The 24,326-nt window shown below is 34.4% G+C and overlaps 1 protein-coding gene across 1 annotated transcript in view; it reads right to left on the reverse strand.

The window, feature by feature from the left end:
- LOC128986045 (protein turtle) overlaps positions 1-6,932 on the reverse strand; it is a 264,145-nt gene extending 257,213 nt beyond the window's left edge. Inside the window, exon 1 of the mRNA XM_054406138.1 lies at positions 6,017-6,932. Coding sequence (XP_054262113.1) covers positions 6,017-6,104 — 88 coding nt within the window. The 5' untranslated portion in view covers positions 6,105-6,932. The remainder of the gene's footprint in view (positions 1-6,016) is intronic.
- Positions 6,933-24,326: the final 17,394 nt, after the last annotated feature.

Genomic DNA, 24,326 nt, shown 5'->3' on the forward strand with positions numbered 1-24,326 from the left:
CTTTAAATCCTATATTATCCTTATCCTTATTATCCTTTAATCAAGTTCTAAAATAGTTTACAGGCATAACTAGTTTTTTTCCTTCTTTATATAGATAAAACATTCCTTATTTCCCTACCAACCATTAAGATTTTATCAATGTCTTAACACTTGAGTTGATTTAATAAATAAGAAAGGATTTAGTAACAGGATCATATTGATGGCATTAGGCTAGTTTGATGACTTATTTGTTATTGATTATTATTATGGTAGACGTATTTTTTCGACTTTGAAACCGGCCAAAATAATGACAGGGAGCTTAGATACTCAAGCTGTACATTTAATATATCATACAACGGTACTTATCGTACCTTTTCTAACATTAAAACTAAATGTGTATTGTTTTTACACTAAATGGAAACTAGTATCGTAAATCAAGGTAACGCTTTCGCCCCTATACAAATAATATAATAAAAACAGTGTTTCTCCTACAATGCTATTTCAAGTAGAAAACCGTGTTTCGTGAATACAAATCTAATCTTTAAAGGCAATCTCTGAAACTTCTTTTGTGTTAAAACTGCCGATTGCGAGTTAGAAAATTTTAAAATAAAAGTTCATCTAAATATATATTATTTATTCACATTTTATAGGACAATAACTACAGTTCTAGTTCACTTTTTTTTATCTCTAGTTGTTAAAAACATAAAAGTAGCAGCTTCAAAGGTATAAACCACGAGAGTAGGATGCAGATATAGAATGTAAATGTAAGGGTGCGGTGGCGGTCACTGGTTAGTCCCGACCACTCACAATACGGACACAATTTGCATTGGACACTCACACCAGGGCTGCTAGGGTCAAGGAGAGCTGACAAACCAAGCTTCATATAAATAACACATGTCGTGCAGCACTCTCCGACAACACCGCCGCCGCCGCGCCGTCAGCCGGGGTTCTATAACGTATCAGTGTAGCACAAGCCTATATGGTCAAGTGTCAATAGTTTTGATATCACATTCAGTTAAAAGTTAAATAAATATATATATATATATATATATATATATATATATATCACAAAAGTCAATAAAGCCAACACACATCACACACAAATATATTAGTGTATTTCTGTCCTAAAGGGTTCACAAAATAAAAATGAAAACAAAATTCTTTATATAAAAAGGTAGGTTATATGTAAAAGAAAAACATAGAATTGTTTAAAATACCCGCCATATGAAGACAGCTTGTTGATTTGTTTACACGATAGACGGAGCTTGCAATGCTGACAGATTTGCATTTAAAACACGTTAAAATGGTTATCACCGTGTAACTTTTTTAGTTGCTCTACGTGGAAGAACAACGGGTTTTATGCTTTTCATAGGTCGTGTTTCAATTCCCAATCAGGTAGTGTGACCACTACCTGATGTTTTACAAAATCTAGCTATGTAAAAGAAAGTATATAGCCTACTTTTTATCGTTTGTACATATACATGTTGCCATTTCCAAATAAGTTCACTTTTATAGCAAATAATTAACAACATCCACATCTTATATAAATCTTGACCTATGCACAAAACAAAAAAACTGCCTAACCTAAACTGCTGTTACATTTTAGCATTTTAAGATAACTGACATTAAGCTACACAATTTATATCAGATAACACCTTCATTTGCAACTAGCACAAACGCCGTAGTCTAGAACAATGTTTATAACCTTCACGATATTAATAAAGTTAATCCATACGCCACATAATCGTAAGCTAGACGACAATATTACATAGTATTATGCCGTTTAAGTATAGCGTCACGTTTTATACCATAGGACGGTGACTAATAAACAACTAACAATAACCTAAATTAATTAACATTTCAAATAAAATTATTCAAAATTGTATATTTCATCACTAATTATTTTCCACACAACAGATAGTTAACAACACTAAAAATGTTTGCCCTTGTGAAGAACTATTTCCTACAGTTACTATAAAGCATTCTTACTATAAAGCAGTTACTATAAAGTAATTTAGTCTTTCAAACACTAGACAACAAGTTTATAAATCAAAGCGTTAAAAAAATGGGAAACTGCACTAGCCGATCGTAGTCGTTGATATAGATAGGCCCACTAGCTCAACTGAGTATAGTGACACAGCAAATAAATGAACTTATTTTCAAACGTTCACGTATTACTCGCCTAGCACCTTTACTCGTTGCACACAAAACATTGTGCCTTTAACACTGTTTTGTGATGTTTAGCTGGAATACTGGAGAGTGGCAAAAGTAAGTAAATGCAGCAATTAGCTACTTTGCGTGCTATAATCAGTGCAAGAAAGCTCAAGTGGGTTGTCAAGTAAGTGAAGGAAAAATATAATGTATAACGCGAGTGCACTATCTACACAAATAACTATTGCCAAACTTTACCGCTTTCCAAAATTAATAATACAAAATTACGATCCCGTGCTTATTTGCCTTCGTAAATTAGCTTCCAGAACGGGGTTTTTTCAGGTTTCATTTAACACGAATATTTGTTTATTTAAGATGAAAAAGTTATATTTGCCAGCAATAATTGTTTGAGTAACAAATATAGTTTTCAATTAGGTATATAATCGATGAAAAGGGGTTTATTGAAATGTCATATAGAATGTTTTACAATTAAAAAATACAAATCCAACAGAAATACGGTAGTTTTCTTTCAGCGGACCCGTTTTCTTTGGAAAAATCAGTATATATATATACGGTACACCGCATATTCTTTTTGCCCTTGGAATTAAATACTACTTTTATCCCATTTCACACCAGCATCAGCTTCCGCTATACTTTGTGACGAAAATAATGCTTATGCTTTAAAACAAGAATGTAGATAATGCAATATTGTTGTTTACGATTAAGTCAGCTATTGTTGTGTGTAACACTCTGTTTGCCATAAACAGAGAGCTTAGCGAGATAGAAGTTAGTTTGCTTCACCTAGGCTCCGTGTATTGCCGGGGAATTTATTTGCTTGCACATCCCATAGACCATAAGGTACAGTACTTATACTTATACTATTAGTATATACTTAGTTAAGTATATGTATAAATTACGGTACTGTACAATGCCATGTATCGGGAATGACAAAACACTGTCAAAAGGGCCTAAAACATTCCATAAAATACCTTACACTTGTCATAAAATAAAAACCGTATCTTGTCATTATTAACCGATTAGTTAAGGTTCTAAATATGGGGTCAAAACTTTTAAAATCAAAGGGTAGAATTGAAATTTTGATCATGTATCCCAGCAATATAACACCTATATCAGATCTTCAATTCAGCGAAAGTTCTCGTTATTGAAATAAACCTTTTGATGTTTTATCCATTTTACTAGATGGACCAAGCTAGGCCACAGCTAATAATAATAATGACAATGAAGGCTTCATGAAGTCGCTGCTACAGATTTGAGTACATAACAAAGCTATTCGATTCAAATCATATTTGATGTTTTCAGGACACAAGTCCTTCACAAAAATTATAGACAAGCAATAACAACATGTAATGTTAGGCCTATATATAAGAATAGAAAAAATATCATAAACATAGGATACAATCTGAATATTTGTATACAAAGTCATAGATCCTAACGTATATTTGTATATGTATTCGTGTCAAATGCTTGCGTGCCGCATTTCACCCACTTGTGATTGTTGACCTAATGTGTCAAAGATCAAATAATGATTTCCCTTGCTAACAACATTACAGGACTGATTAATTATAAACAATGATAATTATTCATTCGTGGAATGTGTTATCCCAAGCTAGATGTGGATCGAAAGGAAGCATTTCTCTTCATACTAAAATTGTTACAATTTGTAAGTCCACATTTATTCGACCACATTTATGCGAACCAGCAAATTCGGACGATAAAAATAAGAGTTAATGAAAAAAAGTTTTTTTTATTTTGACCCTTAAATATTTTGCCATTTATTTATAAACTATTATGTAGAGTAAAAAAAACCCCACAAAAAACTGACGTCCAGGCCTACAGCGAAATATGACAGTTGAGCGTTGACAGTCCACGCCTACACGGAGAAATAAAATTGTAAATTTACATCCGTATGTTATTGTAATGGAAAATAAATAAACCGTTGTAGTTTGATTGTTTAGCAAATTCGAGTTTGTATTTTTGTATTTTACTTAGACTATACCTTCATTACTAATTCATTTGATTTTTACGACTCATTTTCAATTAAGTAAGAACTGTAATCACTGAATAATTTCCATTTATAGGAGATTTTATATTTACCAAAGACGAGAACAATCCAATAATCAATCACCTTTAGATGAGTATAAATAGACAGACGTGCGTTAGCAGATAATTTAATCTTTAAGATTTGTTTTTACTGGTATTGACTCCAGTGTAGCGAAACCAATTTCGTAGCAAGACATTGTCTGTTATTGCAGTTCGTTTATTAGAATGGATACGCACGTTAAAATTATTGATTTTATTTGTAAAAAAAATGGCTGGTAGAAAACTACTTTAGATAAGGTTAGATAAGATATATCATTAATCAAATACATTTGTAGGATTCTAAAATTTACTTTGTATACGTTTACAATTATGTTTTATTATTGTTGATAAAGATAAGGTAGTACTTTAAAACTAATCCACCACAGACTATTTTTAACAGTTTCAACTCCTTAACGTTTTAGATACTTAGAAGTCTCATCTCTGTAGTGATTGATTGAATAAAATCAATAAAATATAAATATTTCTTCAAATATTATAGGAATAAACAATAATATTTTTTTATAGTTTATTCAATTGAATAGATATGGTGTTGGGAGAGCGACTGAATAAAATTTAGATTTTCGACTTTATTTCATTCGTATGCATATTTTAAACAGGCTAGAGGTCTGATGCAAGATCTCAAACATCGAAAATGGAAAACTACATATCAATCAGTGTGAAATATACAAAGTAGGAAATTTAATCCACATCAAAAACTCATCATCATCTTTCGAGCTGCAGCAGCCGGCGCAGAGGTTTATAGCAAAGCTTTGGGGAAATTATTGTGGTTTCTGGGATTTTCCGCTTGTGTAGCGATTGGGTAAACAGTCCTGTATTGATATAGTCCATGTTCAGAAATAAACATTACATTTTTTATCATCGATTGTACTTCACCTGAACTAATACATAAAGTTAAAAAAAATGTCAATAAAAACTCACAACGTAATATATGTTGCGTTCTATTGACCTTTTTGTGATGTATTTTTGTAAATTGGGAAAGGTAAGAACATTTTTCAATGTTTCACTAGCAATTGTGTATTTATAAATCATAAAAGGGAAAGAAATATTTAATTTACCGGGCCTAACCGGAACGGGATTCGTAATATGTAGTTAAATATACGTAATATCTCGTATAGCTTTTACAATCATAACAGTTTTCATTTGGAGAATATGTTAATTATTAAAAGAATGCGAAATCATAATATTTTATGATTAGTATACCATTTACACATAATTTTGTTATACACATAACTTTCTGCAGGACACCTTCGGAATATTGTTCAACCCATACCTGAAACGAAATAACGTTTACCTTGGTTTGGATAAAAGTTTTTCTGAAGTGGACATTTTGAAAGGCTTTTACTTAAACCAGTTTACTTTAGTCTAGCAATACTTTGTCGTCTAGAGTACCATGTGGAACGTTTTGCAAAGCTAATTTAATACGTGTTAATATGGTTGTAGTCAGTTTTAATTAGTTGTTAATTTTAGTTTTAAATATGGTCAACATCGATTTCTCATTCTAAATTGATAAAAGGTAAATTATCACTTTAATTATTTAAGTAATGTTTATCCATAAAATACGTCTGAGAGGGTGAAACCTTTGAACTAGAATAATTAACTTACAGTAGGTACATATAACAAACCTACCTCAAATGGTAAAACCTTATTTTCTTCATTTGACTTATTACATTTTTTTACCCTAAGCTAGACATTACAGGATGTAAATCGTGCAAAACACTCTGTTTATTCGTTATCCATAAACTATTGAGAATAGCTGCCAACTTACTTGGTCTATCGAGTTCCGAGAGGAAGTCCTCCCCCGAAGCCAAGACTCGCTGTACCAACACGAAGACAAGAAGAGCAGAGAAGATCATTGTTACACTACACAACACTTTACACGATAACACTGGAAGAAGTAACGAGGACACGAAGAGAAGAAATTTATAACAAGTCTAAGTCACAACAATGTATAGACAATGTAACAAGATGGTCCTAACTTATGAGGGTAACAATGATTATAGTGAGTATTAAACATCTAAATCGACTTTAACATTTTTACAACTCTCGAATTTATTGACGATGCAATAAATCAATTAAAGATCTAGTAAAAATTCTAGAGAGAGGAACACTTTTTAATCCTAAACAGTGATATCGTACCTTGCAAAAACCGTATCAAAAAACCTTCTGCTACGAGTAATTTAATTCTGCCTCCTCCAGTAAAAGTACTTTAGGATCTCCGTAATCCGTTCCAAACTCTTAGAAAGTTTGCGGAGCTCGAATAATGGACCATATATTACCAAGTTGGGCAAGTTACCTAAAAACCACTCGGCTCGTCTCTCAATCAAAAACTCTTCGTTGGATGTACGAATCACAGCTTAATATCATTTGCAATAACGGTAATCTCATATCGTGTTCTCGTGGCACTGGACCCTCCGACGTGTTGTTCGGTCACATTAGAGTTACGATTGACTAATGTTTATCCTGAACAGTCTTGGTCGTAAGTATTCTTTGAGTCCGGTTTCCACAGCCGATACACTTTTGATTTGTTATGAGCACTCATTGTTTTATTAATTTTCTAATCGGTAAAATAAACACCTGTACCACGTGACCATCGGTTACAATGTCCGCGACGCACGTACGGTGTCGCACACTGACCGGTGTTAATGTACAAATGTATATGCATGTTACGGAGCTGGTCCACTGCGGTGACACGGTCGGCACGGCGGCGCGCACGCTACTGAGGAGCTTACAGCCGTGGTCCAGTGCGCAGACTCCCGCGCAACCCCCCCCCCCCCCCTCTGTACATCACTCCACCACGACCCTTACACCCACCTGATCTCACCTCGCTTTTATTAAAGCTTACAAAATTTGCCCTCTTTAAGATTTCTCAATATTTGACAGGTCGTTGAGGACGAAATCTGATTATCTTCAGTTGATGCCTCTTAGCGGAAGACGGAGAATCCATTTTACTAAACAGATTTTATCTTAAAGATTAACCTGCCCTTGAAATGATCACATCCGACAGTTTGATTCAATCAGAAGTTTAAACTCGATTTTATCGAGACCGTTGTTTTACTGTATATTGAAAAAAGTGGTTTACATACGGTGATTGGTGATGGATTTGTAAAATGTTCGAATCAAAAATTTGTGTATGAATCCTCTTTTTTAAAAGTTGTTTTGAATCCACTCATATTTTAACGAATTTAAATGTTTTCTACGCCTATATTCATTACAAAAGTTTAAACAGAGCCAACCATATGACTATAGACTATGAGATATCAGACGGAGCAGAGGCATTCATTGATTAGGTCATTACCCCGGTCTGGGTCGTTGCTAATGTGTCTGATCCTTGCCATGTAATACCTTAGTAACTACTGATCTAACTTGAAACATTGTTTTCATCTGTGGTCCTTTAACAGTTAAAGACACTTATATACCACTAAACAATACACATTGGGCTAAACAGGGTTTTTAATATTCAATCTCTTTACTTATATCATACTTATATCTACGTATGAGACGTTAATACGTTAAACAAACCACCGAGATTAAACACTTACTTTCTAACTATCTAGTTTTACACCGACAAAAGAAAGAAAGAAAGAAAGTTTTACACGATGTCTTACAGATGTAACCTTATAACAATCATTCAGAAAAAAATAAAGCCTTGTAAGAATGTAATGACCAATTATACAATTCTATATATTTTTATATTGTTATATTTCATACTATCTATACAACTAATATGGATTTTAATAATATAAAATTACCTAGCACACTCGCTATTTTGATTTTTATCAGAAAAGATCAGATTTATTTAAAGGAATTTTGTAACTATCAAAAGCTTTCAACAACAACAAACTCCATTTTTAGCTCATTGCAATTTCGTTTCTCTTTCATTTATATCGTCAAAGATTAGGGCAACTAAGAAAATCTGACAAACATTAGTCATAGGGTTATGACGTGTGTATGTGTCTGTTGTATTTCCAGTTTGTATTGGCTTGTTGCATACATATATGTAAATATATGTATATATGTATATACATCATGTATATATATATATATATCATTCGTACCTGATTAAATGTAATACTAAATAGTATCTTATTATCTTACATTCAAAGATGTTATTGTAATTAGGAACTTCTGTTTGCATCTATTTCACATGAGTGACATTATTTTCAATAATGGTGAAAGTTAACTTGTAACGCAATTTTTTTAATGGTTAAATAGTATTTGCAATAGAAATTGCAGTTATATTTGAATTGTCCTCTTATAATACGATTAAACGACGAGAGACGAAATGTTTTGGTGTGCTGGCTACTGATAGTATATATTTGTAAAAACCAGAACCCTAACTGAATACACTAAAAACATTTACTCATTACCTACAGCAACCTGCGATTTAAATTTCATTAACATTCATTTAGGTTAATTAACTAATAAGAAGGCCTTTCCGAGAAATCATGTTCAAAGATATCTATTCTTGCTTTATATAGTACTTTATCGATAAATAATGTAAATTCATCATTTTATTTTAGGCCTACTCAACTCATAATATTGCACTAATACATGTTATATAACAGCTTATAAATCACACTTGTGCACACATACTTTCATTACACTTAAACTGGCAATAATTAAATGGCACAGCCGTAAATGCCTGAGACCCGGTCCTGTTTGATACATCCTGTTAACAGAATTTAAGTATTTTTATACAAATTAATTTCTGTACCCTATACCTTCTAAGGAAGTCAAGAAATATAATATCCTGATGATGAATAGTGGTACATATAGTGATGCCTATTAACGTAACTGATACGTAGTGGGAGGCTATAATTAGATGGGTCGCGTTAGAACGAAGCGTGCTATCTAGCGTAAGACGGGAAGCCGGGCTCTGATAGGGGTGAGAGGCACAGACAAGTTTTTTGTGAGGGCATCTGGCCTAGTTTGTTAGTTACCGACAAGGATGCGTTGATTTACGAGGGCGCCGGGCTCGCGGGAACGCCCACCTCGCGCGGCCGAGACTCGCGGGCTGTCTGTCTGTGTGTGCAGGCGCAGCGACCACGGCACAACCTGACCTGTGGTGTCGTCCCAGGTATGCCAACATTAGTACAGTACACTGCTGCCGACAATACATTAAATAACGAGGACGGCAAAGGCAGTACGCAAAATAGTATAACATTGTCTAGTGTTAAAGAGGAATGAGTTCGGAAACACAGCTAGTACATTCAGTGCAGCAAGAAAGGTCCGAAAGCGAAAGAGGCCAAGGAGTCTTGTAACAATAAATTTTAAAAAATATCCATTATTATTTTTTTAATTAATAATTCAAGGCTACAACCAAGGGTGTCGATTATGACCTGTGAACTAGCTATATGTTGATTGATATAATGATGCTTATTCAACATTTCATCCCCGTTATGATGATTTCCCTGCGTAACCGCGATTACAGGGAATCTCCTCCTATAGGCGGGAGCATTGAGTAAATCCGGCACTAAACACACTACGTCTGGAAGAGGAGGAACACGCGTTTTAACGTAATTATAAAGTTAGTCACTGGCTTAGTGAAAATAAAATGTCCTGATTACTGTATATTAACAGTGGTCAGTCATGTTGTCGTATTATGGATTTTGAGAAATGTTTACCAGCTCGTAAAGCTGTCTATAAACCAGAAAATAAAGGCAACATTGGAGTAGTGCAACCCCCTTACCCTTATTTTAAAAATCAATAGACAAGATTAGGACTGTTTCCAAAACGTAAATTTGAAATAGATTATTGAATTTTTTTATTTAAAACTAGCTTCCTAACCCGTGCTTTGCAACGGGGACAAAAAATATAATATTGCTGAGCTCTTTTGTTAAACCTTGTAACTTTTTAATGCTATTCACCATCATAAAACCCAACGTGTTAGTTTATTGTATATAGTTGTCCATATTCTTCGATTCTTTTTAAATATGAATACCATAAGGTAGACATAGGAAACTTCAGAGCCACTTAAGGGGAGCTCAAAGGGAGTTGAAGAATAGGAATGGGACGGAAGCCTTCTTGAGGGTGCTTAGAACATCTTCCCAAGGTGTCATCACAATTGGCTGGCCGGTTTGGTAACGCATAAAGGACAAACATACGACAGGCAAACGAAAAAACATCCATTGGATTATACAGAGTGTTCAAAAAGGTGGGGGCATATTTTACGTAGTGATTCATTAAATCAAAATAAAGATAAAATCAAGAATTACACAAGAGTAACACAAGAAATCACAACGTAGATCATTTCTCCACCTTCTTTTGAACACTCTGCATATACAGACTGTCCTAAAAGTCCCGGACCGGTTTAATATTTTCAAAATGACAACAGATAAATCAATAAGATTTGGTACATCAACACCACACCTAAAAATCTACTTTTTTAAGGAAATATCAATTTTCTGTCACATCATGGGGACGTCCCGCAAGGAGTCAGAAGGAAATCTTAAATAGAAGCATAGGTTGACATGTACATCAAATTAAAGGTCTTTACTAGCAGAATATAATGCCGCAAATTTGAACTCAAACGGACAACCAAGTCAAGAATGACAGTGGTTCAAAGATTCATTTAATTTGCATTTGGAGGCACAGCCCTAGAAATCGGGAAAAAATTGTTAACGTAAGCATAGGTCGATATGCACATCAAATTAAAGGTCTTCACTAGTAGATTACAATGCCGTAAATTCAAGCTCAAAAGAACGCCTGAGTAAAAAATGGCAGTCGTTCAAAGATTCAAAATGGCAGGTTCAAGAAATCTTTGAACGGCTGCCATTTGTTACTCAGGCGTTCTTTTGAGCTTGAATTTACGGCATTGTAATCTACTAGCAAAGGTCTTTAATTTGATGTGCATGTCAACCAATGCTTCTATTTAAGATTTCCTTCTGACTCCTTGCGGGACGTTCCTATGATATGACAGAAAATTGATAGTCCCTTAAAAAAGTAGATTTTTAAATGTGGTGTTGATGTGCAAAATCTTATTGATTTATCTGTTGTCGTTTAGAAAATATTAAACCGGTCTGGGACTTTTGGGACAGTCTGTATATTTATACAGGGTGAGTTTTAAATGAGTTCCCCCCCTACTTTTTTCTACAATTCTTAAGATATCAACTCCGGACCACGTCAGATCATTGTAGAGTAGTAAGTACTTCATTTTGACTGGGTATAAATTTTTGGCCGCCATCTTGGATCCGCCATATTGGATACAAAGTTTTTTTTTTTAATGTAAAGGTAGGGTTGTGACCCATTTATCTAAATTAGAATAATTTTACGCTGATTACAATGCCGCAAATAGTTTTTAAAGATCTTGATCCGTTCTAAAGTTATAAGGACTTTTTATAACTTTATTTTTAGCCCATTTTAACATTGTGCATGTACAAACTAAGACCATAATCTCAAAATAGTGCTACATAAAGATGAGTATACACCATCATTCATTGTTGACCTATTTTCACTTGCTTATGACGGATGTATTTTTTTCGGCCGCCATCTTGGATCCGCCATTTTGAAATGTGACAAAATTAATTTAAATATGAATGTGGTGTTGTGACCCATCATTTTCAACTACTTTTTTATGCTGAACTCAATGCCGCAACCCGTTTTTGGTTATCAAGCTTTCTTCATGAAATATTAAAATTATCTCATTTAAAATTTCAATAATTCAAAAACGAAACATGCAAATGAAAAACTAATTGCGGCAATGAGTTCAGCATAAAAAAGTAGTTCAAAATGGTGGGTCACAACACCACCTTCATATTTAAATTAATTTGTCACATTTTAAAATGGCGGATCCAAGATGGCGGCCAGAAAAAATACATCCGTCATAAACAATTGAAAATAGGTCGACAACGAATGGTGGTGTATACTTATCTTTACCTAGCACTATTTTGAGATTATGGTCTTAGTTTGTAAATGCACAATGTTAAAATGAGCTAAAAATAAAGTTATAAAAAGTCCTTATAACTTTAGAACGGATCAAGATTTTTAAAAACTATTTCCGGCATTGTAATCAGCGTAAAATTCTAGTTTGGAATAATGGGTCACAACCCTACCTTTACATTTGAAAAAAAAACTTTGTATCCAATATGGCGGATCCAAGATGGCGGCCAAAAATTTATACCCATTCAAAATGAAGTACTTACTACTCTACAATGATTTGACGTGGTCCGGAGTTGATATCTTAAGAAATGTAGAAAAAAGTAGGGGGGGAACTCATTTAAAATTCACCCTGTATATACAGGGTGTCCCGTAACTCTCTGGACACTTGTATATAGCGTTATTCCTTAGGTCAAGACAAACACATTTCACCATAGGAACATGGGTCTGTGGTGTCTAGTTTACCGACTGTCGGCATTTATGTGTTTTTTACATAAACATTAATAACTCCTAAACGGTTTGAGATACAGCTTTGATATTTTGCAAAAATGTTAACCTTATTAAGACCTATTATTGTTACAAATTATACTAAAAAATCATTAACCGTTTCAAAATGGCGGCCATTTAAAATATTTGATGCCAAATTTCACGAAAACCGTTAACTTTACAAAAAAATTGAGAGATACAAAAAAGTTTGTAAATTTTACGTAGTTTTCAATGATACCTTAATTGTTAAGATTGGATAAATAATAACAGAGAAACGGGTTGTTTTCGTAATGTATGACCACTTTTCTCCATTTAAACAATGCTAATACTCCTTTTACGTTGTTTAGCATTGTTTAAATGGAGAAAAGTGGTCATACATTACGAAAACAACCCGTTTCTATGTTATTATTTATCCAATCTTAACAATTAAGGTATCATTGAAAACTACATAAAATTTAGAAACGTTTTTGTATCATGCAATTTTTTGTAAAGTTAACGGTTTTCGTGAAATGTGGCATCAAATATTTTAAATGGCCGCCATTTTGAAACGGTTAAAGATATTTTAGTATAATTTATAACAATAATAGGTCTCAATAAGGTTAACATTTTTGCAAAATATCAAAGCTGTATCTCAAACCGTTTAGGAGCTATTATTGTTTATGTAAAAAACACATAAATACCGACAGTCGGTAAACTAGACACCACAGACCCATGTTCCTATGGTGAAATGTGTTTGTCTTGACCTAAGGAATAACGCTATATACAAGTGTCCAGAGAGTTACGGGACACCCTGTATAGTTAAACATAGATCATTGGAAAAAAATATCCTATGTATTGTGACTTAACCAAAAATATAATCTAATCTAATAGATAAACCTTATCACTTTAACCCCCAGCCAGAAATGTTGTTAATAGAACGTTGCAGTCAATATTAATCGGAAACAGCATTTGTTTGGTTTGCTTATACTCTTGTTTTATTCCAACGAACAAGTTCAAAGGTAAATGCAAACAAGCTTGTTATGTTTTATTGCATGTTTGTCTTTTCAGTTAGATGCCACTCTGATCAGTGATAACTTTTCCAATTAATTTTTATGCGTTATGAAATTTAAGCAATTTACTTTCAGCGGCTATTGTTAGTCAACTTGACGTACAATATAAAGTTAGTTGTTATGAATTATATGATCTTTATTAATATCAATCAAATATTAAATATAAGTACTGGTTGGACTCTGAAAGTATTTGTTTTTTTCAAAATCTAAAAATGTCAGGTTTTAGATGAAATATTTGGGTTCCTTTGGGTCTAAAAGGTGTTTTTTGGAGTAATTGTTTTATTTGTGTATATGCGTGTGGGTATTATAAATGTGTCTGCCTTTCATGAAATGTAGTACGTCGGTACTAAACCACGATTTATCGATTCTTAACTTCAGCTTTTTCTACATTTTTAAAAGTGATTCTATTTTTACAAGACAGGTTTTAAATCCCCATTACACTTGAAGAAACACTTTTAGGGAGATAAGTTTTACTTTAATGGTCGATACGTATGTACTGACCTATTACCCTAATTTTTAATTTAGGTTAGGCCTAGTTTTTGTTTTAGTGACTAAAGCCAAGATCTGTCGAAATAATAGAGTCTGATTAAATCACCAAGTAATTATTTATTTTTCATTCACGTTAACCAGCCTATAATAACGATTATCCATTATACAATAATAAATTCTTAGGCTAGAGATACCTGTACATGCACATATACAATATGGAAAGCGCTCTATGCTCAGGGAAGAAAAGGAGGATCTTCGTTCTGAAATACAAAATAAATTGTCTGAGTTACATATCGGCATACTAAATTAACTAAAATACTGATTCAGGTAAATACAATTGTTTAACACGAGGCAAGAGGTTATGATTTGCAAGTTATTGCAAATACTATGATTGTATTGCAGATAAACTAAATCTTTGTTGTGTTCTGTTTAACATTTAATACTTCTGGTTGATATAAATTATATTTTACAATGGATGTGCTCGGATAATTATAATTACAACTTTTTACAATAAATCTACTCACATTTTCTAACGGCCTCCTATATTTCCGCTCTCCACTAAAAAAAAACAAACTATGTCCAGATTGGTCTGTACAACAAGGGCTACCAACCTACCAACTTAAGGCAATAGATTAGCAACAATTAATTCAATGATTATAATTTAATTAAATGTTTCCTACTGTAAAAAATCAGTACACGTATTATTATTCTGAAATCAATGCACCTAAACATTGGGGCTTAATAAATAGGCCTAACCTTTAATTCGTATTTGCCAAGAGCTTAATTTAATCATTCAAATTCATTATACTTAGTTTTTAATGAATGCTTTGTATATTATCAATCATAAACAAGTTTTTTAATGCACAAGTAATTCGTACACAGAATTTCATTGAATGTTTGCTCGAGTTATATTTATTGAAATTGTCGGTTCTTTTCCGTTAATTCACTATCATTACTTTTTTTATTGCTATTCCGATATTTTTAACAGTTAGCCTAGTCTATGAATATATCAATTTTAAAATGAAACTATTCTAAAATAGTCCAACCAACCTAACTTGCCGATTTATCAAAAACTCTGGAAGTGAATAAACGGAATTTGCAATAAAAAGCAGTGGTGGTGAATTTATGGAAAAGAACCAAATTGTTTAAGAGTTTGACTGGCATTACTTTGTATATACGTTTGATTTTTATGCATTTCATTGAACACAGATGAACGAATTTGCATGCTAGACCGCATCTTAACGGCTTTAAAATGACTTTCCTGTGATGATTGGTAGGGATATACTTATCGCCTGTATCACTTGATAGTCAATGATCTCAGTCTTTCACAGTTATAAAAAAAATTTGGTCAACAACTCTTTGCGTACTTGCTTCAATCTTTGAGCAGCCATATCACATGAATAAGGCATATACATTTTTCCATGTATGACATGGCGTACACAAGCTTTTTTTTGTATAACAAGGTTTTTTACACGGTTGAACTCAGCAAAAACACAAACTTAAATTGGGAAGATATATCTATAATTTATAAACAAGAAAAAAAAATATTTTATACGATTAGTTAGGTTTTAACTGCACATTTTATTAAGGCGAGGATAAACAAAAATGAACCCTTAACGAATTAAACCATGGAGAAAATAACCATGGTTTATTATGGAGAAAATAAACCAGTATTGTCCATAGTTTCATGACCTGCATATGATTTCATGTCGGTATCGCTGATACGCAATATATTCTTGCAGAAAATTTAATGAAGTTCAACAAATGAAACTCTTCACCACAGAGTGCTCTATAATAAGCTCTTAATGAAAGTAGCCAAACACACAAATTTTCAATTAACTAAATCTGTAGGTTTTGAGATTCCATGACAATTTTTTGTCCTAAAATACTCTATGTAAAATACTGTATTGAATCACAAATTTTTACTTTTTTTGTTTTTGTGCCTCGTTCTTGTCTATACTGCATAACAGCTGATAATAAATATCAGGGCAATGTCCATGTATAATTGTATATTGTCGTTACATTATAAAGGATGCATTGTTGAGTTAGCACTGGCATGCCTATTGGCGTGTTGTATTTACACAGCAGCTTCTGGACTGTATCCGGTTTTTATTTACACCTCGCCAGCATGTGTGGAGATGTTAATTGTTTATTGGCCGTTAATGGCTCCAGAGAAGCATCTGCTCCCGTATAAACTGCAGCAATTCTGTGTCCACAATAATATTACACGAACACGAATGATACACATTGTATGCATTGATCCTGAATACTCCATTGACCTTAATGTAAAAGTAGCATATAATTTCTCATCGTAATATGTTGACACATTTTATATACATTTCGAATATAAATCATGTATAATGGTCGTTTGCGTACAATAACACTCATAGTTGACTTGTATTGTAATGTATTATTTATATTCAATCTAGCACAAACAATAATGATGGATTATTGATTATTGGATTATACATAGCATTAAACCTATGCATGATACGATGTAATTTAATAATAAATAGCCTTTTGCCAACTTAATTTTTTTCTGTGCACTTTGAAATTGAAAATCTAAATAACCATCCTAAGAAGACATGTCCCCTTATCTTTCAACCATGCTAAACATTCCGAAATTCCACTGCATTTACCACACATTGTTAGAAAATCCACTGCAAGACCAAATCAAGTCTGAGGAATATCATTTATGATGCCTTCTGCCCATTAAACTAGGTAATGAAAGTCGTCTTTCGAGATACAAAATGGATAAAAGACATTAGGTCGTGGCCACTGTAATTTGAACACTTCGTCTATGAGATTAAGGAGCGGCGTCTGGTCAGCTTAAAGAGATCCAAGCTGTGATTTCTGTCCGACCCACGCGGCCCGCACCCTTGTTGGGGCTCAAATTGCTCATAATTTATATGCAATTAGGCTCCGATAGTCACGTTACATATTCTATTTTATCTGGATCACCTATCGATTATCCCTGGCTGATGTTACTCCTCTCAAGTCTATTGAAGTTTATTGATTGGCTGGATTATCTTTTAACCAAACCTGTTGTGTTACTAACTACTAAGAGGGCTTTGTCTCGAATATTGTAAAAATATCGTTCAACATTTTTATTGAATCGATACAACCTGTTGGTCCAAATTACAAAAATATATTTTTGCTAGTGTATTTCTGCAAAAACATTTGTAACAGATGCATAAAATATTCATTTAAAGTATACAGTAAAACACAGACGTGTATTGCAACTGCAGCAGTAGAAGCAGTCAAACACGGACGTGTTCTGCCATACAGCAGTAGTAGCAGTCAATCACAGACGTGTATTGCCACTGCAGCAGTAAAAGCAGTCAAACACAGACGTGTATTGCTACTGCAGCAGTAGAAGCAGTCAAACACAGACGTGTATTGCCACTGCAGCAGTAGAAGCAGTCAAACACAGACGTGTATTGCCACTACAGCAGTAGAAGCAGTCAAACACAGACTTGTATTGCCACTGCAGCAGTAGAAGCAGTCAAACATTGACGTGTACTGCCACTGCAGCAGTAGAAGCAGTCAAACACAGACGTGTACTGCCACTGCAGCAGTAGAAGCAGTCAAACACAGACGTGTATTGCCACTGCAGCAGTAAAAGCAGACAGACACAGACGTGTATTGCTACTACAGCAGTAGAAGCAGTCAAACACAGACGTGTACCGCCACTGCAGCAGTAGAAGCAGTCAAACACATACGTGTTCTGCCACTACAGCAGTAGAAGCAGTCAAACACAGACGTGTATTGCCACTGCAGCAGTAAAAGCAGACAGACACAGACGTGTATTGCTACTGCAGCAGTAGAAGCAGTCAAACACAGACGTGTACCGCCACTGCAGCAGTAGAAGCAGTCAAACACAGACGTGTATTGCCACTACAGCAGTAGAAGCAGTCAAACACAGACGTGTATTGCCACTGCAGCAGTAAAAGCAGACAGACACAGACGTGTATTGCTACTGCAGCAGTAGAAGCAGTCACACACAGACGTGTACTGCCATTGCAGCAGTAGAAGCAGTCAAAAACAGACGTGTATTGCCACTACAGCAGTAGAAGCAGTCAAACACAGACGTGTACCGCCACTGCAGCAGTAGAAGCAGTCACACACAGACGTGTACTGCCATTGCAGCAGTAGAAGCAGTCAAACACAGACGTGTACCGCCACTGCAGCAGTAGAAGCAGTCAAACACAGACGTGTACTGCCACTACAGCAGTAGAAGCAGTCAAACACAGACGTGTATTGCCACTGCAGCAGTAAAAGCAGACAGACACAGACGTGTACCGCCACTGCAGCAGTAGAAGCAGTCAAACACAGACGTGTACTGCCACTACAGCAGTAGAAGCAGTCAAACACAGACGTGTATTGCCACTGCAGCAGTAAAAGCAGACAGACACAGACGTGTATTGCTACTGCAGCAGTAGAAGCAGTCAAACACAGACGTGTACCGCCACTGCAGCAGTAGAAGCAGTCAAACATTGACGTGTACTGCCACTGCAGCAGTAGAAGCAGTCAAACACAGACGTGTACTGCCACTGCAGCAGTAGAAGCAGTCAAACACAGACGTGTATTGCCACTGCAGCAGTAAAAGCAGACAGACACAGACGTGTATTGCTACTGCAGCAGTAGAAGCAGTCAAACACAGACGTGTACCGCCACTGCAGCAGTAGAAGCAGTCAAACACATACGTGTTCTGCCACTACAGCAGTAGAAGCAGTCAAACACAGACGTGTATTGCCACTGCAGCAGTAAAAGCAGACAGACACAGACGTGTATTGCTACTGCAGCAGTAGAAGCAGTCAAACACAGACGTGTACCGCCACTGCAGCAGTAGAAGCAGTCAAACACAGACGTGTATTGCCACTACAGCAGTAGAAGCAGTCAAACACAGACGTGTATTGCCACTGCAGCAGTAAAAGCAGACAGACACAGACGTGTATTGCTACTGCAGCAGTAGAAGCAGTCAAACACAGACGTGTACCGCCACTGCAGCAGTAGAAGCAGTCACACACAGACGTGTACTGCCATTGCAGCAGTAGAAGCAGTCAAACACAGACGTGTATTGCCACTACAGTAGTAGAAGCAGTCAAACACAGACGTGTACCGCCACTGCAGCAGTAGAAGCAGTCACACACAGACGTGTACTTCCATTGCAGCAGTAGAAGCAGTCAAACACAGACGTGTACCGCCACTGCAGCAGTAGAAGCAGTCAAACACAGACGTGTACTGCCACTACAGCAGTAGAAGCAGTCAAACACAGACGTGTATTGCCACTGCAGCAGTAAAAGCAGACAGTCACAGACGTGTATTGCTACTGCAGCAGTAGAAGCAGTCAAACACAGACGTGTACTGCCACTGCAGCAGTAGAAGCAGTCAAGCCCAGACGTGTATTCGTCACTCGTCGCGGCCTGGCGTGCGTCTGTCAGTCAGCTTGTCTGTTTGGAGATTCTACTCCACCTCAGACATGCTATCAACACTTTAACTGTAAACTCAGCTTTAAATAATCTGAATTAAATCTATAACTCTTTTTAATAAACGGTGAGTAAAATTGATTTTTTTTAAATTTTCAAATCAATTTAATGATATCTTCTTTACTGCTTAAGTGTATAGACAATGCAGATTTCTTTTGTTTATAATAAACGTTGAGCTGCTTTATCAGTCAGAAATGTTATGTTTTTATAGGATAACTTTTAAATTTAGATTTGATCGTCTTTCAGTCAGTATTGATATAACATTGTAAGGCTAGACGCTATATCTACAGAATTGATCTTAGTACAACGACACACCGAGGCTAAAGGTCAAGTGTCAGTTAATACTTATACTGTACTCATGTCCTTTTTACAACATACCATATATTGTCATCATCTTCAGAAATTTGGTGTATTGGTAATGCCGTTTTACCAAATATAAGGTATATCAGTAAAAAAGCTAATCCGTTTAATGTTATAGTCTTTTCCTTGTATATTCATCAAACGTATCTCATTTATATCTGACTATGTCATTTAATCCATTTGCTCAAATCTCCACATGTTATTTAGTAATAATATACCCTTTCAAAGATCAACATTTTTACTGCAATATCACCACCACGCACTGAAAAAATTAGGAAAATGTTTGACTAAAAGTGATGTCAAATACGAGCAAAGCCGAATCTTAGAGAATGGTTAGTATACTTTTGTTCATGATGTTTAGGTAGAAAACTACTTCCATGATGCTTAAGGTAGGCTTATGATGCTTTCTAGGTATATAAGAATGAAATAGGTAACTCAAAGGGTTTTGATTGATCACTCAAGATTCCATCGATGGTTATATAGCAACTACAAGAAATCCCTTCATTTTAATATACAAATTATTCATGCTAAATAATGTTTGCTAGTGGTTTTTAAGTACTAATAATAATTTCAATATCAATGTTCTATATTCATATAAAAATGTATGTATGCCCGTCTGTCCTTTATGCATTGCCAAAGGAATCATCCGCGCGCCATGCAACTTTTAGATGTTTCTGTATATATGCCCGGGGATGTTTGTGTGAAATTACATTTTCCAAAAATCCAACTGGGGTCTGCCCCAGTAGTCAATAAAGCTCCCATGCTTTCTTTATGGAGAAAACAATTTTAATCGGGGCAAGTGGAGCTCATAGGGATCAGGCCTTATACAAATTTTGTATCACATCAGGCAATAACAGCAGAACAGCAGAACTTATACATATTAGCAAAACCTACCAAGGTTATTTAGACAGTGAGAATGTGTTTTAATAAAACAATCCTAATTTTTTTATGGTTTATGGTTGCCATGATGATTACCAATTTTATCAACATAAACATATGTATCAATGGATGATAGCATATGTTAATAAACAAGCAAATGTACGACCTAAATAGAATACTGTACAAAGAAAAAACTTTTGGGCAAAGAATAAAAATGAATTTATTTCAATCAGCTGAACCTAGCTAGGAAAAACATATTTAACCTATTAAAATATGCTATTATAAACACGGGGATTTATTATTAACTTTAGTGCAAGCATAGAATCCTCTAATACGGCAAGACAAAATATTAGCAGCGTTTCAGACCCGGCATACTGAAACAGCTCTTACACCACGGGTTGTGTTCAAGTATTCGTGTCCTACACTAATGTATAATGGAACGTATGCACAATGTTTATGTTTACAATTATTTTATTCCCGTTATTGCCATGGCAATTGATAGGCATTTTATTAGATGAGGCTATGGTTAGATTTCTTACATAATGTAAAATTGGAAGTCGATTCTGATCTGTTTTTTTTTTTTTTTTTTTTATGTTGAAACGTTAACTAAATTTACTTTATTCTTTTTTATTTATGTTATTATTTAAAAACCTTATTATTTATCTGAATAACTGAGAGTGGAAATAGTTTAAAACAGCAGTTTGTAACTATTTAGTATCGTATATTATAAATTTATTGTTTGCCTAAATTAGTTATTGGAAACTCGTGGTTTTACCAATTTTGCATATATATATATGACGGAGAACATGAAACGACAAATTAAAGAGATATAAATAGGAGTGTAAAGGAAATGGTAGGGCAAAAAATAAATGGACTTAATTTGGTAGCCAAGTATACAGTACGTAATCACCATGGGAACCAGCACATCAAATAATTGAAACATGAAACCCGTGCACTTTTATATCGTTAAACCCCATAACCCCCCCTCCCAGCATAAAATCCCACTCCATTGGTCCGAGCATGCTAGTTCGCAAACTCGTTCGAATAAACGTAGGTTTACACGACATTTCATCAAAATGGGACGAAATATAAATGTGCGTTAATTTCATAGATATTATATTATATATATATAATATATATTAAATACGTTTTTGACATAAGTTGACAAAACTTTTCATTTTATATGATTTAACTTTAATGATAGGCTATACATTTATAGGGTACAAATCTATAGTGAGAGCCTATAAATACAGGTTGGCCTACATTAGATGTAATTGATTCATTCTGCTGCTATCTCTGTGTTACTGTTAGAACGATTTTGTATACGACACATCCATCACTATCACTTAACATTTGTAGTGAAAGTTAATTAACCATGGTGAAATAGTAATGTTCACATATTTTCTATATGCCTGTGTTTACACTAAATTAAGACAACTGGGGTTTTGTGGTTTGGCGCATGTTCCACTAGGGAAGAAGCCATTACCGTATATACAAAAGCGATTAACTTTTTGATTTTGATATCCCCAAAGGCCAAAACACGATTCGTTGAAGTGTTTATATACATATTTATATATATATATATACCAAAGCTATATACATACAAACATGTCCATACACATAGATACAAATATATAATACAAATATACTGCAAAACAATATCTTTTGGATAGATGACATTGACCAAATAAGATTACTTAAGTATACTTATGATTTTCTCCAAACAAAGCTCGGTCCCCAGATACTGTTCGTAATTCGTATCAGTTGTTTACACCATTATAGTTGTTGGGTATATGAAAATATTGAATTTAAATTAAAAGCACATGTATAATTTTGCTGTTGAGGTAAGATAAGAGATAGTTAGGGAGGGACTACATTATTTTAATCGTATAGTATCCTTAGCTTAACAAGAATCACGTAGTGGCTAGACAAGCTGTGAAATAATGGTAAAACAGTAAATGGTGATGAAAAGCAATTACGGCACATATTGTGTTGGTAAAAGCCGTTAGATGTGTGAGTTGCCGTAATTTGATCACCTCCGGCGAGAATTACAGAGTGAGCTGGGCCGCGACGGGTTTGAATTATAAGTGACTTGGACGGTCCAGTGAAGGTGTTGGAGGAGGTTGGCGGAGAACTCCATAAAGATATTTTCAACAAAACAGAACTCATTGTAGTAAAATTACAACCTTACTGAAAATACTTTACCGTGCAACACTTTAGTAGAAGAATTTCACACAATGGTAAAAGATTTACCTCTTCAACACTAGTAATTTCTGAGGGTAGAATTAATTTACATGGTAAGTTTGGTATACACCAGTTCCACTATAATTATTGTTAGGATGCATATACCTCTTTATAATCACTTAGAGGGGGTTGTGAATAAGTTGTAATTAAATATAACATGTGCAATGTGTACATCATGACTTTAGTAATCAGGTTTTTGTCTACCATCTAGTTGCTTAAAAAAAGACGGTGATAAGAAACAATCTATGTATTTACTAAATAATAATGTGAAATCTGATAGCGAGCAAACGAATCAAATAATTGTCCTTTAATATCCTAAGCGCAATAGCTGTTAAATATAGTTATATGGATTATAGTAATGACTGGTCTATTTCACAGGATTTTACCTGACACAATGTCAAACTTTTGTGAGTTAAACCAAAATTATATAAATTTAATATGAGTTCAGAATCACAAAATATATAGAAGGGTTTAAAGACACATTTTGTTAATTTTAACAAAGACAGTTTTGCTGGTAGCTAAAGTTATGAATATATGTTGCAAAAGTTGGAGCAGTCGTTAACCAAGAATAACTTCTTAAAGAAATGCATTATTTGGAAGTATCAAAAATACTTTCAATCTCGGACTATTGATGCAGCTTGACATTCCATGTTCATGTTTATTTTATTTAAAAGTTTCAATATATTTTGACGTATTTTAACTAAGCCACCGACAGAGTGATCTGATGAAAAGTTCCAATTCTATAAATGATTGTAAAATGTAATAATGTAAATTAAAGATGAACCCACTTGCAAGCCGAGTCAAATTTTATTGATAAGGCATCTTATTGGAAGCTTAAGCTAAGGTGTTCAATAAATAACAGAAAAATTAAGAAGCAATAAAACATAACAATAAACTTATTAATTTACAAAACAGAAAAAATACACTCAAGTTCACGATTTCATCCATGAAAAATTATGTCTTTCAAATGACCTCTACCATTGTCCACCCAAAAAACCAACCTTGTTTGAGTAACTTCACGAACACACTGTGAACCCGCGAAAGCCATGCCAGACATTTACTTTTTTACTGTAAATGCTTTTTGAAGATTTTTTTTTATTTTATATATTGCTTGCCCAGTAACAACAGTCCGGTTTGTTAAAACTACCACAGAAGTGGAAAGGAGTTTCGTCAGACATTATTAAAAGCTCGAGGATTTTATTAT

This window comes from Macrosteles quadrilineatus, unplaced genomic scaffold (genome assembly GCF_028750875.1).
Source record: "Macrosteles quadrilineatus isolate MER2022 unplaced genomic scaffold, UCM_ALF_1.0 Scaffold_2__2_contigs__length_208266976, whole genome shotgun sequence".
In the NCBI taxonomy this organism is placed as follows: Eukaryota; Metazoa; Arthropoda; class Insecta; order Hemiptera; family Cicadellidae; genus Macrosteles; species Macrosteles quadrilineatus.